Raw genomic sequence first — 12138 nt, forward strand, 5'->3', positions numbered from 1 at the left:
TTGAGAAAGAGAAAGTGAGCCTGATCTATTAATCAGTTTTTCACTTCCACCCAAACTATTAGATAAGCCTGAGATAAAGAACTTGAATTCATTAAAGTCTGAAGACTGCAAAGGACCCCTTTTTAATTTTTCTTCTCTTGCTCTCTCAAAAAATGAAATCGCTGTAATTTCATAGGTCAAGTTATGGTTACATCCACTTTGGTAAAATGTTGAATTAGAGAATTGGAACAGATAGCACATTTCAGTTCAAATTTGTACTTTATGAGTGATAGAAATTGACTTCATAGAAAGTTGGGAGTTTTCAGGATTTCTGAGAGACATGAGCTTCAGGAACATTTGCAGGATTGGCAAGCCTGGTTTGATGTATCTGACCGGTGCTCTGTTGTCACTATACTAAACAGAAGCAAAATAATAAAACAAAAGCACAAGAAAACAATTTTTCTTCAAGAGACTTCAAAGTTCACACATCAAAGGGAATACTGCAAAGGTGCAGCGTGAAAATTGGATGGTTTGGGTTTCCAGAGCTGATAAACATTGTGGTTTCTGCCAGCTTGTTGTTAGTCAGAATGAGGAGCATTCTCACCACCCATGCTCGAGCTCTCAACAGCGGTGCCCAATGCAGGTGCTTGGGCTGCATGAAGTCCCTTCTCCAAATCACACTTTCTCAACCCCACTCCCAAGCAGCCCATGATGACGAGAGTGACCCTTAGCTCACTGGGTCACAGTCTTTCTTATCTAAGTGCAATCTTATAGACGAAGCTGTCACAGCTGCCACCGGCAGGGATGTGCTGCCACACCCAGGGACGGCTCAGTACTCTTTCCGGTACAGGCGTTCGCCTTTTCCCGCAGCCAGCCCAGCGGTGCCTGCCTGTTGCCCGGCGGCGGCAGCCCCTGAGCAGGCACACACAGCCCGGAGCTGGGGTGCCCGGCGCCCCAAGCCGGCACCCACCCTGCCAGGCCCTCCTCAGCTTCGCGCATCCCTCACTTTTAGTCCCGGCGGGCTGGGGCTACCTGAGCAGCGGCACGGGGGAGACAGACCCGGGGAAGGAAGCGGCCCGGGCACGGGAGGCTGCCCCTCTGCCTGGCCCTTCCTGCTGCCCCCCGGCCCCTGCCCGCTGCTCTCCCTCCCGGCGGTGCCGCTCGCAGCGGAGAGCAGCTCTCCGTGCCCTGGGAGAGCGGGGCGGGGTGGCAGAGGCGAAAAGCGGCGTCTGCACCCTTACATCCGCACCCGCATCCCGCGTTCCTCATCCAGATCCACACCCTCACCCCGCGTCCTCCGCCGGGACGCGCCTTGGCCGCGGACGGTGCGGGGCGGCCCCGAGGGCGCGGAGCGGGGCGGGAGGGAGCGGCGGGGGCAGCGATGGGAGCCGCCCGCGCTGCCGGCCCCGGGCAGAGCCGAGAGCCGCCGCCGGAGCGGGGGGCGGGGGCTGCTCCCGGGGCGGGGGCTGTCACGGGGCTGGGACGATAAAACCGGGGGTAATTGCATTTAGGCAAATGAGGCTGTCTCAGCCCTCCCCGTCTCCAGGCATATAAAGTGGGGAGCGCTCCCGCGGCCGGCCAATGCGCTCGGAGAGCAGCGCTCCGCTCCCCGCTGCAGACGGTGCGTGCGCTGCCGAGCCCGGCCGGCCGTGCCCGTGTGCGGGGCTCCGCTCGTCCTGTGGTTGTGGGGCGGTGTGCGTGTGTGCTTCTTTGTCCCGGTCTGTATGCGGGTGCCTCGCTGGGGGGATGCCTATTCGTGCTTGTGTGTCCGCACGTGCGCGCCTGGATGTGCCAGCATGTTTTTATGCCTGTCCTTCTGTGTCTGGGTGTGCAAAGGGATGAGCGTGCACCTCTGGACACGTGTGTCTCTGTGTTTGCGTGTGTGGACAGCTACGTACCTACGTGGGTGTGAGTATTTAAGGTGTGCAGCTCTTTGTATGAGTTCGTGAGTGGATGCATGCGTACCTGGATGCGTGTGTGAGGGGGGTGTATCTGTCTGCGGGTGTGTATTTGGGAAGGCGTGAATCCTAGATGTGCACAGACGTGTGCGGGTGCGTTTAAATCTTCCTCTGTGCGTGCGTGTGTGAAGGGGCACCGCTGGCTGAGTGAGTCTGTGTGTCTGTCCGTGTGTTGGGGAGCACACCGAGCTGTGTGCCGGGTGTGGGGTGCACGCCTCTCCGAGGGGTCTGCAGCAGTCGGGGCGGGGGTGCCGGTGTGACTGGGCGATGTGGGGCTGTACGTGCGAGGCGGTGTGTCCGCAGCTGTGCCCCGGGGCCGTGTGTCCGGGCGTGCAGGGCTCCAACCTCTGCCCCCGCAGGACGTCCAGGCGGCGATGAGGCTCCCGCTGGCTTTCGCCGTGCTCCTCCTGGCCTCCTCACAGGCGCTGGGCGAGGAGATGGGAACCACCGACGACCTCAGCTACTGGTCCGACTGGTCCGACGGTGAGCAGGCGAAGGTGAGCCCCGGCGGCCCTGCGGGCTGGGGGAGCGAAGGGCTCGGAGCCAGGGGCTCTGTGCCGGGCGCTGCCCGGCCGGGACCGAATGGGGGGTCCGCACTGAGCGCCGCCCGCTGTCGCCCCGCAGGAGGAGCTGCCGCTGCCCCTGGAGCACTTCCTGCAGAGGATGGCCCGGAGACCCCGGCCCCAGCAGTTCTTCGGCCTCATGGGCAAGCGGGATGCCGGTGAGCGGGAAGGGGGGCTGCTCACGCCTCTCCGCACGCCTCTTCTCCCAGTGCCTGCCCAAACCTTACACGGTTATCGCTCAGGATTAATATGTTACACCTGTTTCTTAGGCTGCCATGAGGGTACTGTGGGTTAAGGCTTTTTTGCTTTGTTGTTTCTTTCAAGCTTTATATGAGATGATTAACTGACTGATTGGAAAAGAGAGGGCTTTAAAGTCTTAAGTGTTACCTGTTACAACACATAAAATCTCAGTAAGGGATGGCATGATAATTCATACATGCCACTGAGTCACCAAAGTGTGGAAACTGGTTGAGTATACAATTATTGTCACATTTTCTACACGTTTACTCAACCAAGAATTGATCTAAGAAATTGGAGCTAAACGAATATAAATTGTGTAGGTTAAGCTGAAACAAGTTTTTAGTCACTTCAAAGAGAAATGCAGTCGTGAACCATCATCCGAATTTCCTTAAGTGGAATATGCGTAGGTTAATTTTTGTACCTGATTTTTGGAAGCATTGCAGTAGCATCATATGTTTATGCCATTCCCTTTTTAACAACTCTTTTTGTCTTTTTTCTCTTTCCTCTTCCAATCAGGATATGGCCAGATCTCTCACAAAAGTAAGTTTAAAAAATACAAACATTTTAAGTAATCATTAGAAGATATTCAAATAGAGAATAGTGTATTTGACAGGATTATTTAGAAGGTGACTGGTTTCAGCTAGGGACTAGCAGCACCACTGGTGGAGAAATGATCTATTAAGGAATTGAAACCTCCCCTTCAGTGCCACTGTGAGCCTGTATCTCATCTGAGCTGCTGCAAGCTTTGAGATTTCAATCCATATTAATGTGCGGATGTTGCAGCTCTCTCTTATTTCCCAAGGGGGGATTTTGTAAGCCTTTCTCATTGGCAAGGCAGGCGTACTGCCAGACTCTGAGAGGAGCAATTAAGATGGCAAAATCTGGAAAATTAGAATAATGAATTCCCAAGTCCCCAAGAATTCTTTCATGGGAGCGTCCAGTCCTCACATGCGAGATGTTGCATCTGTGCCCTTAGCATTGGCTGAGAATCAGACTCCTGCTCACAGTAGGGGCTGACTGATGATGTGCTGCCCTATGAAGAGCCATATCTTGCCCCATTAGTAAGTGTGCCTTGCTCTGCTTCTGTGTAACACCAAGCAGGAGATGCTATCAGCACTGGGGTGTTACCTTGCTCTGCACAGTGATAGGTTTATTTTCTGAAATCACCTCATGGTGTTTAAAGAGAAACTGGAAGATTTTTATTAGGTAAACATGATCTTGTATACTGTGAAACCTCCTCTGTCCACAGAGGCCAGAAACTGTCCCAGTGCTCTATTATCCACAAGATGCTTTCTCTGGGGTTCTGTATTGGAAGACCAAATAAAGAGTCTGATACAAAGCTCATGCCAAATTACCGTCTGACTAAAGTAAAAAAAAATATCGTTTTCTGAAACTGCTTCAGCTTGAATTAATACACGTGAGGTCTGAGTATCTTGCTTTGTGTATGAATTCACCAAGCAAAATTCTTTCCAAAGAGAAACTTCTACGTTTGACTCAAAAGATAGTTTAGATAAAGATCAGTTCATTTTCATTCCTTGTCTGAACCTATTGCTACTACTGTAACCCTGATGTGTACTGTAGGCCTAAACTTGGAGTAATTTATCCTCTACACTTCCAGTATCTTGAGAATTACTAAAGGGACAGGAGGGTAATACCTGAACTTATAAATATTCCAAAATTAGAGCCAGACTGTCTAGCTCAGACGTGGCCAGACGTTGAGTCCCATTGGCTTCCTCTCCAGTAAGGGCCCCACCTGACCTGTGAGGGAGGATTTTCTTCCACATTACAGAAATAAAACAATAACAGGGAGAAGAGATGCACCACACAGATGCAGGCTATACCAAGACACTGCCTTCTTGTGCATTTGCTCAGATCAGTAGGAGTTGTACCGGGAGAGAAGTAAGATTTGTACTGTTAGTGGCCATTGGTTTTCCATTATACTTAAAAAAAAAAAAACCCAAAACCAAAGGTCTATCTAACCTAATGTAAAGATGTCCACTAACTGGCCTGTGCCTTGGTCTATCCTGTTCAGTCTGATTAGTCAGACTGCTGTCCATTTTCTGTTTTCTGAGAGTGATGTGAACAACTGGTCTGTGATAGAAACAGTTTCAGACCCTGTCTTCTTTCCTTGCAAGAACCTGTTATTTTAAAAGCCTGCCTAGTTAAAATGTATTAAAACACCCCTAAATATATTTTTTCAGGGCATAAAACAGACTCCTTTGTTGGACTTATGGGCAAAAGATCTTTAAATTCTGGTATGTATTTGACTAAATCTGATACTTGGTGATACAGAGCCTCTTCATTCCGTTGCCTCTTTGTTCTCACCCAGCGGATGGAAGAAGCAGCTTTCATGTAGTTTAGATCTAGAGCTCTCTGAAAAAGAACCAGGGTTTTCTTTGTCACCCAAGATATTTCAGAGTTCACTTCAGTCCTTGAAGTGACCAGGCTGGTCTGAGCTGCAGGTAACTCAGGTAGAATTCCCCAGAGCACTTTTGTTACTGTCCTGCCCTTGCATGTTCTGCTGGTCCCCAAAGTGCCATTAAAACAAAAAACCCTGAATTTTAATGAGGTATCAAGAAAAATTTGGAGGCTGAAAATGCAAAGGTCACGTAACTTGTGGTCTAAATCCAGATCTCATCAGGTAAAAGGGTATCTTCTCTGGAGACCTTTATTCCTAGTACGTGGAGTGGAAGGTGAAAGAACAGAACTTTACCATTAACACCACCTCATTCTGCAGATCAGGCTGTTAAACATTCACAGCCTCTTTCAGCTTTTGACTTCACCTAAAGCATTTCAAATTCTGAGTGGGTACGGTGAATTTATTTTCCCACAGTGTCCATACGGGGCAGAATTCTCCTCTCCCCTCATGTGCAGAACCCCTGTAGGAAATTGGAGACTCCCCATAGCTCTACCTTCCCTCCCTGTGCTCTAGGGCTGTACTGAGGAAATCCCTCACTGCGAACCAATAAGCATCAGTCGATTCTCCAGGATAAGAATTAAAAAAAAAAAACAAAAAAAAAACCTAATATGAATTTCATGTCTCTGATATAGTTCTGACTGTTTTGTTAAATGGATGATAAAAGTTAAATTACTAGCTGACACCTTTACATTATGTGGATACATGCTGTGATCTATATTCTGCAATTATAGTTGTCAGTAACTTTTATTTTCAATTAACCCCCCTTCAAGACTAGTAATATTGCTCTCTGCATTATTTTGCAAATTGCTACGTATCATGAATAATTTTGTACAATTTTCTGCAGTGGCAATAGCTATTAAATGCATAATACCTGTAAATATATCTGCTATCACAAAAGTAAATAGCCTGTAAGAAATAAATGTGGTTTGGTTTCCACTGGGATTACATTTACATTAATATGAGAATGTAAAATACAGAAAATGTTTTAAAAAATGCAAAGATGTTATTGCCCTAATTTCAAAATTGCTGGTATAGTCAGGATACTGTTAAGTGGTATTTCTGACAAAAGGGAATAATGATGTTTTACTCTGTTGGGCTGTGTAACACCTGTCTGACAGGTAAAACTAGAATTCCCAGCTTTTCTGCCTCTGCAGGGAGGCTTGAGGGGGAAATGATGATAAGAAGTTTTCTCTGCTCCACTGGAGAAGAAGATAGGTCCTAAGGACTGTGTAACCAAAGCAAGATCAGGAATAGTGTGTATTAGGACTACCCTCCCTTTTGGAAGATATTTAACTGGGCAGGACTTTCACCCTGTGCAGTGGTTTTCTTCTGGAGAAAGCCCTGAGCTCCCTGGTAATGGGCAGGAGCTCATGCTGTCCCTCAGGATGTGAGCACATTGCTGATTTACAGCCTCAGGTGCCACAGCAGGGTCAGGGGATGCTGATGTCTCAGTCTCCAGTTTGGGGACAGCCTTGCTCAAGAAGGGCTCTCTGGATTTTACTTCCATTTTAAATGAGCAAGAAGGAGAGATCTACCACTACTAAACATAAAATATGTCACTTAAGACTATTTTAGCCTGCAGCTTGTCTGCGTGGTAGTCTGAATATGTCTGAGGAGCTTGGCTTCTGCCACGGCGTACAGTAAAATTATTCCTGTGTGCAGGGCTTGTGGACAGGGAGAGTTTCAAAGAGCTGCCAAAGAGCTGACTGCACAGGAATGAAGGTGGAGATGTCTGTGCAGAAACCCTCCACCAGAAATTGACCTGAATGCTTAGATCCCATCAGTTAGATGAATTACTGGGAGGTAAAGGGGCTCCGAGTTAATGGTGCTTCAAGCAGCTCAGCAGACGAGAGGTGGAAAACGCTGCTCAGACCTTCAGCCTTCTGGAGGACAGTGTAGTCTGAGAGGTAAAACCAAACCAAAGCAGCTCAGGGATGGGCCAGGAGCCCTGGTCCCTGCTCCAAACATGCCGCTGGTACCTGGTGGTGCCAGCTGGCTGCAGGTCTCTGACACTTCTTGTGCTTGCTGGTGTTCATCAAGGCTGTACCTCGTGCTTCAATCCGCTTCGTTTTTTGCAGGGTCCTCTGAAGGGAGCATAGCACAGAATTACGAGCGGAGGCGTAAATGAGATGTTCCCGTGCATTATTTATTAAACTTCATTTGTTCTAATGGCCAATGCAGTGTAATATAAACCAACCACTGTATGAAAATAATTATTTATTTAATAACTGAAGGGGTTTGTTTTTTTCGAGTTGTACATTCAATAAAAGTATTATTTTTTCATATTGTGGCAGTGACACACGTTGTGTAGGTGTGTTGTGGTTCTGAAAGAACCAGCAACCCTGGTGATGTCTCACAACAAAGCACATGTTTGATATGACCTGTAGAGTTATGTTTACTAAACAAGCAAGTGTTCTTTTGTTCACTGAAAGCAAGTCTATCAGCTTCACAGCTAGTGCAGAACAAAGCTGATGTTCAGTCTAGTGCCTCAATTTGTTTTCATGGTTTATTATGTACTGTAATTTCTGTATCAAAAATATATTTGTATCATTGCAGCATGTTTTATGTTCTGTGATTATGCATCAATATATTTTAAAAAGGGGAATGGGTAATGTTCTAATGGGAATCCAAGGTCTTCATTTCATAGTCTGGAATTTTATGATAGTAACATTTTAAATAAAAAATACTCTGGGGCTTTTGCAACATACTTCCTTTGGTGATAGTGATGGAGTTACTTTCCACGTTGGTCTGGAATGAGAAATAGCAACAGTAGTCCGAGACTGGAAAGAAACATCAAATTATTTTCTTTTTTGCAGGGAGGCTGTGAACCTCCACATGTGTGTTTGGTGAATGTTTGAGGGATTTGTTACTGGAGATAGGAGTTCCTGGGCTTGCTCCAGGTCACACAAGGTGCCATCCCTTTTAAACCTGATGGAAATTATGAAGCATGTTGACTGAATGGAAAGAGCATGATCTATCCCTCAGCTCCAATAATTCGGTGTGGAATTAATCCAACATTGTAGATTTATTATTTGAAAGCCAAGCTCTTAATAAGTTCTATCCCTCATATTCACAATAAAAGTACCTGTGGGTGTGAATCCATGCAATATAAAAGAAAAAAAAATGCGACTGTAATTATCTTTTTAATTAAAATATCTGATTGCTATATCCAGGAATGGGCTGAAATGCTACATCCATCTCAGCAGATGCCAAGGCATCTGGAGTTCTATCTTCTTTCCCCCTGCTATGAGCTATACTTCTCTGATGTTATGATGCAAGCTTTCATTGCAGATGAATCACCAATAAAAACAATCAGTGTATACAAACTAAATTTAAAACTAAGTAATATGAAAGGATTCACTGCTTGTTGTTTTCCATTTTGGAAATGAACTCCTACACCTCCATTTTCAAGGTTACCTGAGGCATTATCACAACTACCCCCATTAGGAGCAGGTGGGCGCTGGACCTCACTCCTTCTGGGTTAGAAGCAGCACCTAAGCCTGCCCATGCTTCAAAACAGATCCCACTTTCAGCTAGCTAGAAGCCAGATCTAGCAAGGTGGGGGGCTACATGGTGGGAAAACTGAGGTGGCTTGTGGGAGGGGCCACACTGATGTGAGACTCAGTGGTTGCACTGGCACTCTGGCAGCTCTTTGTCTTTCCAGGGCTAAGTTTCAGGCTAATAAACTTCTCTGTGAATTCTCACTGAGCTCAGTGAGGAGGAGAAGCTGACTGCTGGGCTAGCAGCACAGCGAAAAGACTGCGGAAATCATGTTGAATAATGCTTGGTGAAGGATAGAAAGAAGGAAAAACTTTAAAGTGCTGTAACCCTTGCCTGGAGGACCCCGGTGCTCACAAGAGCTCACAGTTTATCTGTGCTGAATTTTGAGACACAGAGAGGAAAGAAAAAAACCCACCATTCCCTCCCTGCAGCCTGCACATCTCAAAACCTCCCTGCAGAAGGAACCACTGCAAAGCCTGCAAATAGACATGGGCTTTAAGTGTTTGAAAGACAGCACAGGTACTAAATAACAGCATCCAGTAAACAGATAGGACTGAATTTTCTAGAAAAACATAGAATGAGTTTGGTTGGAAGGCATCTTTAGAGATCATCTAGCCCAACACCCTGCCATGGACAGGGACACTTTTCACTAGACTAGTTTGCCCAGAATTCCAACCTAATTGACACTGAACACTTCCAGGAGTAGGGTATCCACACTTTGTCTGGGCAACGTGTTGCAGAGTCTCACCACCCTCATTGTAAAGAATTCCTCCCTTAAAACCAATCTAAGACTACCCTCTTTCAATTTAAATATCTGATCATCTTCATGCCCATCCTCGGCTGTTGCTCCAACAGGTCCACATTCCTCCTGTGCTGGGGAACCCGGAGCTGGATGCAGCACTCCAGGTGGGATCTCATCAGAGCAGAGTAGGACAGGATCACCTCCCTCTCCCTGCAGCCTGCTCTGCTTTTGGTGCAGCCCAGGATGTGGGTGTCTCTCTGGGCTGCAAGCTGGGTCATGTTGAGTTGTTCATCTACAAAGAGCCCCGAATTCTTTTCCTTAGGGATGCTCTCAGCCCATTCCCTGCCCAGCTTGTATTTGTTCTTGGGATTGCCCTGACCCAGGTGTGGAACCTTACATTTGGCCCTGCTGAACCTCATGAAATTCACACAGGTTCGCTCCTTGCACGTGTCAAAGTCCTTCTGGGTGGCATCCTTTCCCTCAGGCATGTCAGTGGCATTACCACAATTTACTCTAGAAGGAAAGGCTGAGCCTCTGTCACCAAGATTAGTCTTCTTTTACATGTCAGTCTGTTGAGTGGCTTCAATCTAGCATTTTAAACAACTCTTTTTAATTTCTGATGGGAAAATAATGTCAGATTTGTGCTAATCTGGGTTTTGGACAAGTTTCAATTTAGCAGTGATTTATATATTTGTATAGACATATATTCCAAGCTAGAAATAAAGCAAACACCAAATGGCATAGCCTGAAATGTTTCAACTGACTCTACCAACAATGCATTAAAAACCCCTCCTCACATTTCAGTGCCGGCAGGGATGGCTCAGCCAGGCTGTGCCACATCAGGGCTGTGGGGCTGTGCCTGCACAGCAGTCCCTGGGCAGAGGTGGAGGGGCATGAATTGCACACATTGCAGGCATCCAGTCTAGCTGTCTGTTCCAGCCACAGACTCACTCCCAACATCTCCCCACAACAGTATTTGCCCTCACAGGCATCCTGGGATCCTGGAGGCACAAAGAGGCATTCTGTTTTTACCTGCCTTTAGTCTTAAGCAATATAGTCTATAGACTATTGAGTACTTCAAAGGGAGTTTTAAATCATTTCTGCAGTCTTTAATCTTCCTTTTAGGGCTCCACCAGCTTTTAAACACTTTTATGTGTGGGACAGCATTGCCTGCAGCCCCAGCCATTCCTGCCTTGGACCGCTGGGCAGTGCCCACTCTCCAGCTCCACTGCAGGCTTTGGAGAGGCTTTCACCAAATCCCTCACTGTCTCCCCAACAGCCAGCCACAACTGGGACACTGACTGAGCTCTTTTTGACTCTGACATCCATCATGTTGCATAAGCTAATCAATAACACTGCAGCAAGGGCATCTGACAGCAAAATGCAAGCAAGCTTTAAATAAAGCAAAAGTCTTTCTAGGAAATCAGCACAGAGGGTAAACCCAATGCTGATAATTGTCCCCACTGGGAATGCTACAGGCAGTTTGACCTCACAGCCCACCTCCAACATGCTTGGCACCTTTTTTGCTTATTTTTTCCCCCAGAAATAAATACATCAATCATCTGCATTGTGACATGTGGCTTCTCTTCTTGTAGGCACTGTCTCCCCTACACACAGGTACTCCCCTTCGCCCAGACAGTGATGTTGAAGACAGGTTCTCAGAAACCTACCTTGCCCAAGAGTGACACAGAGGGCCAGCAGCTCTATCCATCATCTCCATCTCTGTGCTGTTGCATGGAGACTGGTTGTCCATGGTGGAGACGCAGCCAAATTTAACCTGACAAGCCAAATCCAGAGCCATTGCTCACAAACCCTGTCCATGAAATGGGGAGCTGCGAGGAGGGTCTGGCCCCCCATACCTCATTTCACCTGGGGAGCTCAGGGTCTGCAGCTCTGGCCTAATTCTGACGCCACAAGCAAATCCGTGCTCTGTTCATACCAGGAGATTGATATTTTTCTAACCAAAAGAAAAGGAAGGATCTGGAAATGTCTGGTCATGGGGATCTTGCAGGAACTCAACCCCTAGCCATCATGAGCTAGAGCAGAAAAGCATCAAGGGTTTTTTTGAAAATTATTAAAGTGAGTCTTTAAAATGCTGTTTGTTCAGAGTACGTCAATAACAGATCCTTCAGAGCTACCAACAACCATTATTTCAATGCAAACTTTGCTCCTTTAACTATGTCTCCTAAATGATGGCTGACTGCTTTACCATAAGAGATACTGAGCAAGTCCCAGTGCAAACTTTGGTAACGAGGGCTCCTTCCCTGGAGCTGTGCTGTGCCAGTACACAGCCACCTGCAGTGCCAGATACAGCCTCATATCCTTGTGTTATCTGCAAAAGAGCTCACCTCCCTTTACAGAAGATAATTGTTACTTAAAGAGCAGCAATTTTTTAATTTTTGGTTTTGGTGTTAGCAAGTGAACAAATATCCTTGAACATACATCTTTCATGGAAGAAAAAAAGACATTATTCTTTTAATACTTTTGATAGAGACTGAAAAAATTGTCAGCTGGAGAGGCTGTGTGAAAATTGTTATGGTATTTTTTTTAAGTTATCACTGTTCCACTCCTGATACATATCTGATTTCTGTCGGAATAAACCATCTCAGAAACTCCTTTTTAAAGAGAGGTATACAGAGCACGTGCAAAAAAATATCACCTCTTGTTTTCTTCATCCATCTCCAAATTAAACAATGTTCCCACTTAGTGCATATGGAAGAAATGAAATGTGAACAG

The 12138-nt window shown here is 46.5% G+C and overlaps 1 protein-coding gene across 5 annotated transcripts; it reads left to right on the forward strand.

Moving 5' to 3' along the window:
- Window positions 1-1445: 1445 nt before the first annotated feature.
- TAC1 (tachykinin precursor 1) lies at window positions 1446-8294 on the forward strand. Of its 5 annotated transcripts, none has more exons than XM_038129873.1 (6): window positions 1446-1600; window positions 2297-2434; window positions 2562-2658; window positions 3257-3280; window positions 4942-4995; window positions 7238-8294. In XM_038129873.1, the coding sequence occupies exons 2-6, from the start codon at window positions 2312-2314 to the stop codon at window positions 7285-7287; spliced, it is 348 nt and encodes a 115-aa protein (XP_037985801.1). In that variant the 5' UTR covers window positions 1446-1600; window positions 2297-2311; the 3' UTR covers window positions 7288-8294. The 5 variants fall into 5 exon arrangements, with proteins under 5 accessions (XP_037985801.1, XP_037985805.1, XP_037985804.1 ...); XM_038129876.1 differs by having other exon boundaries at window positions 1515-1600; window positions 2306-2434; XM_038129874.1 differs by lacking the exon at window positions 1446-1600 and adding an exon at window positions 1798-2030.
- Window positions 8295-12138: the final 3844 nt, after the last annotated feature.

This window comes from Motacilla alba, chromosome 2 (genome assembly GCF_015832195.1).
Source record: "Motacilla alba alba isolate MOTALB_02 chromosome 2, Motacilla_alba_V1.0_pri, whole genome shotgun sequence".
In the NCBI taxonomy this organism is placed as follows: Eukaryota; Metazoa; Chordata; class Aves; order Passeriformes; family Motacillidae; genus Motacilla; species Motacilla alba.

What these genes read in the sequence shown, in the direction of transcription:
- TAC1 (XM_038129873.1), top strand. Translation starts at nt 2,312, where the DNA reads ATGAGGCTCCCGCTGGCTTTCGCCGTGCTCCTCCTGGCCTCCTCACAG. An exon ending in CCGACGGTGAGCAGGCGAAG is followed by an intron (nt 2,435 to 2,561) that starts GTGAGCCCCGGC and finishes GTCGCCCCGCAG; the next exon opens with GAGGAGCTGCCGCTGCCCCT. An exon ending in CAAAAGATCTTTAAATTCTG is followed by an intron (nt 4,996 to 7,237) that starts GTATGTATTTGA and finishes CGTTTTTTGCAG; the next exon opens with GGTCCTCTGAAGGGAGCATA.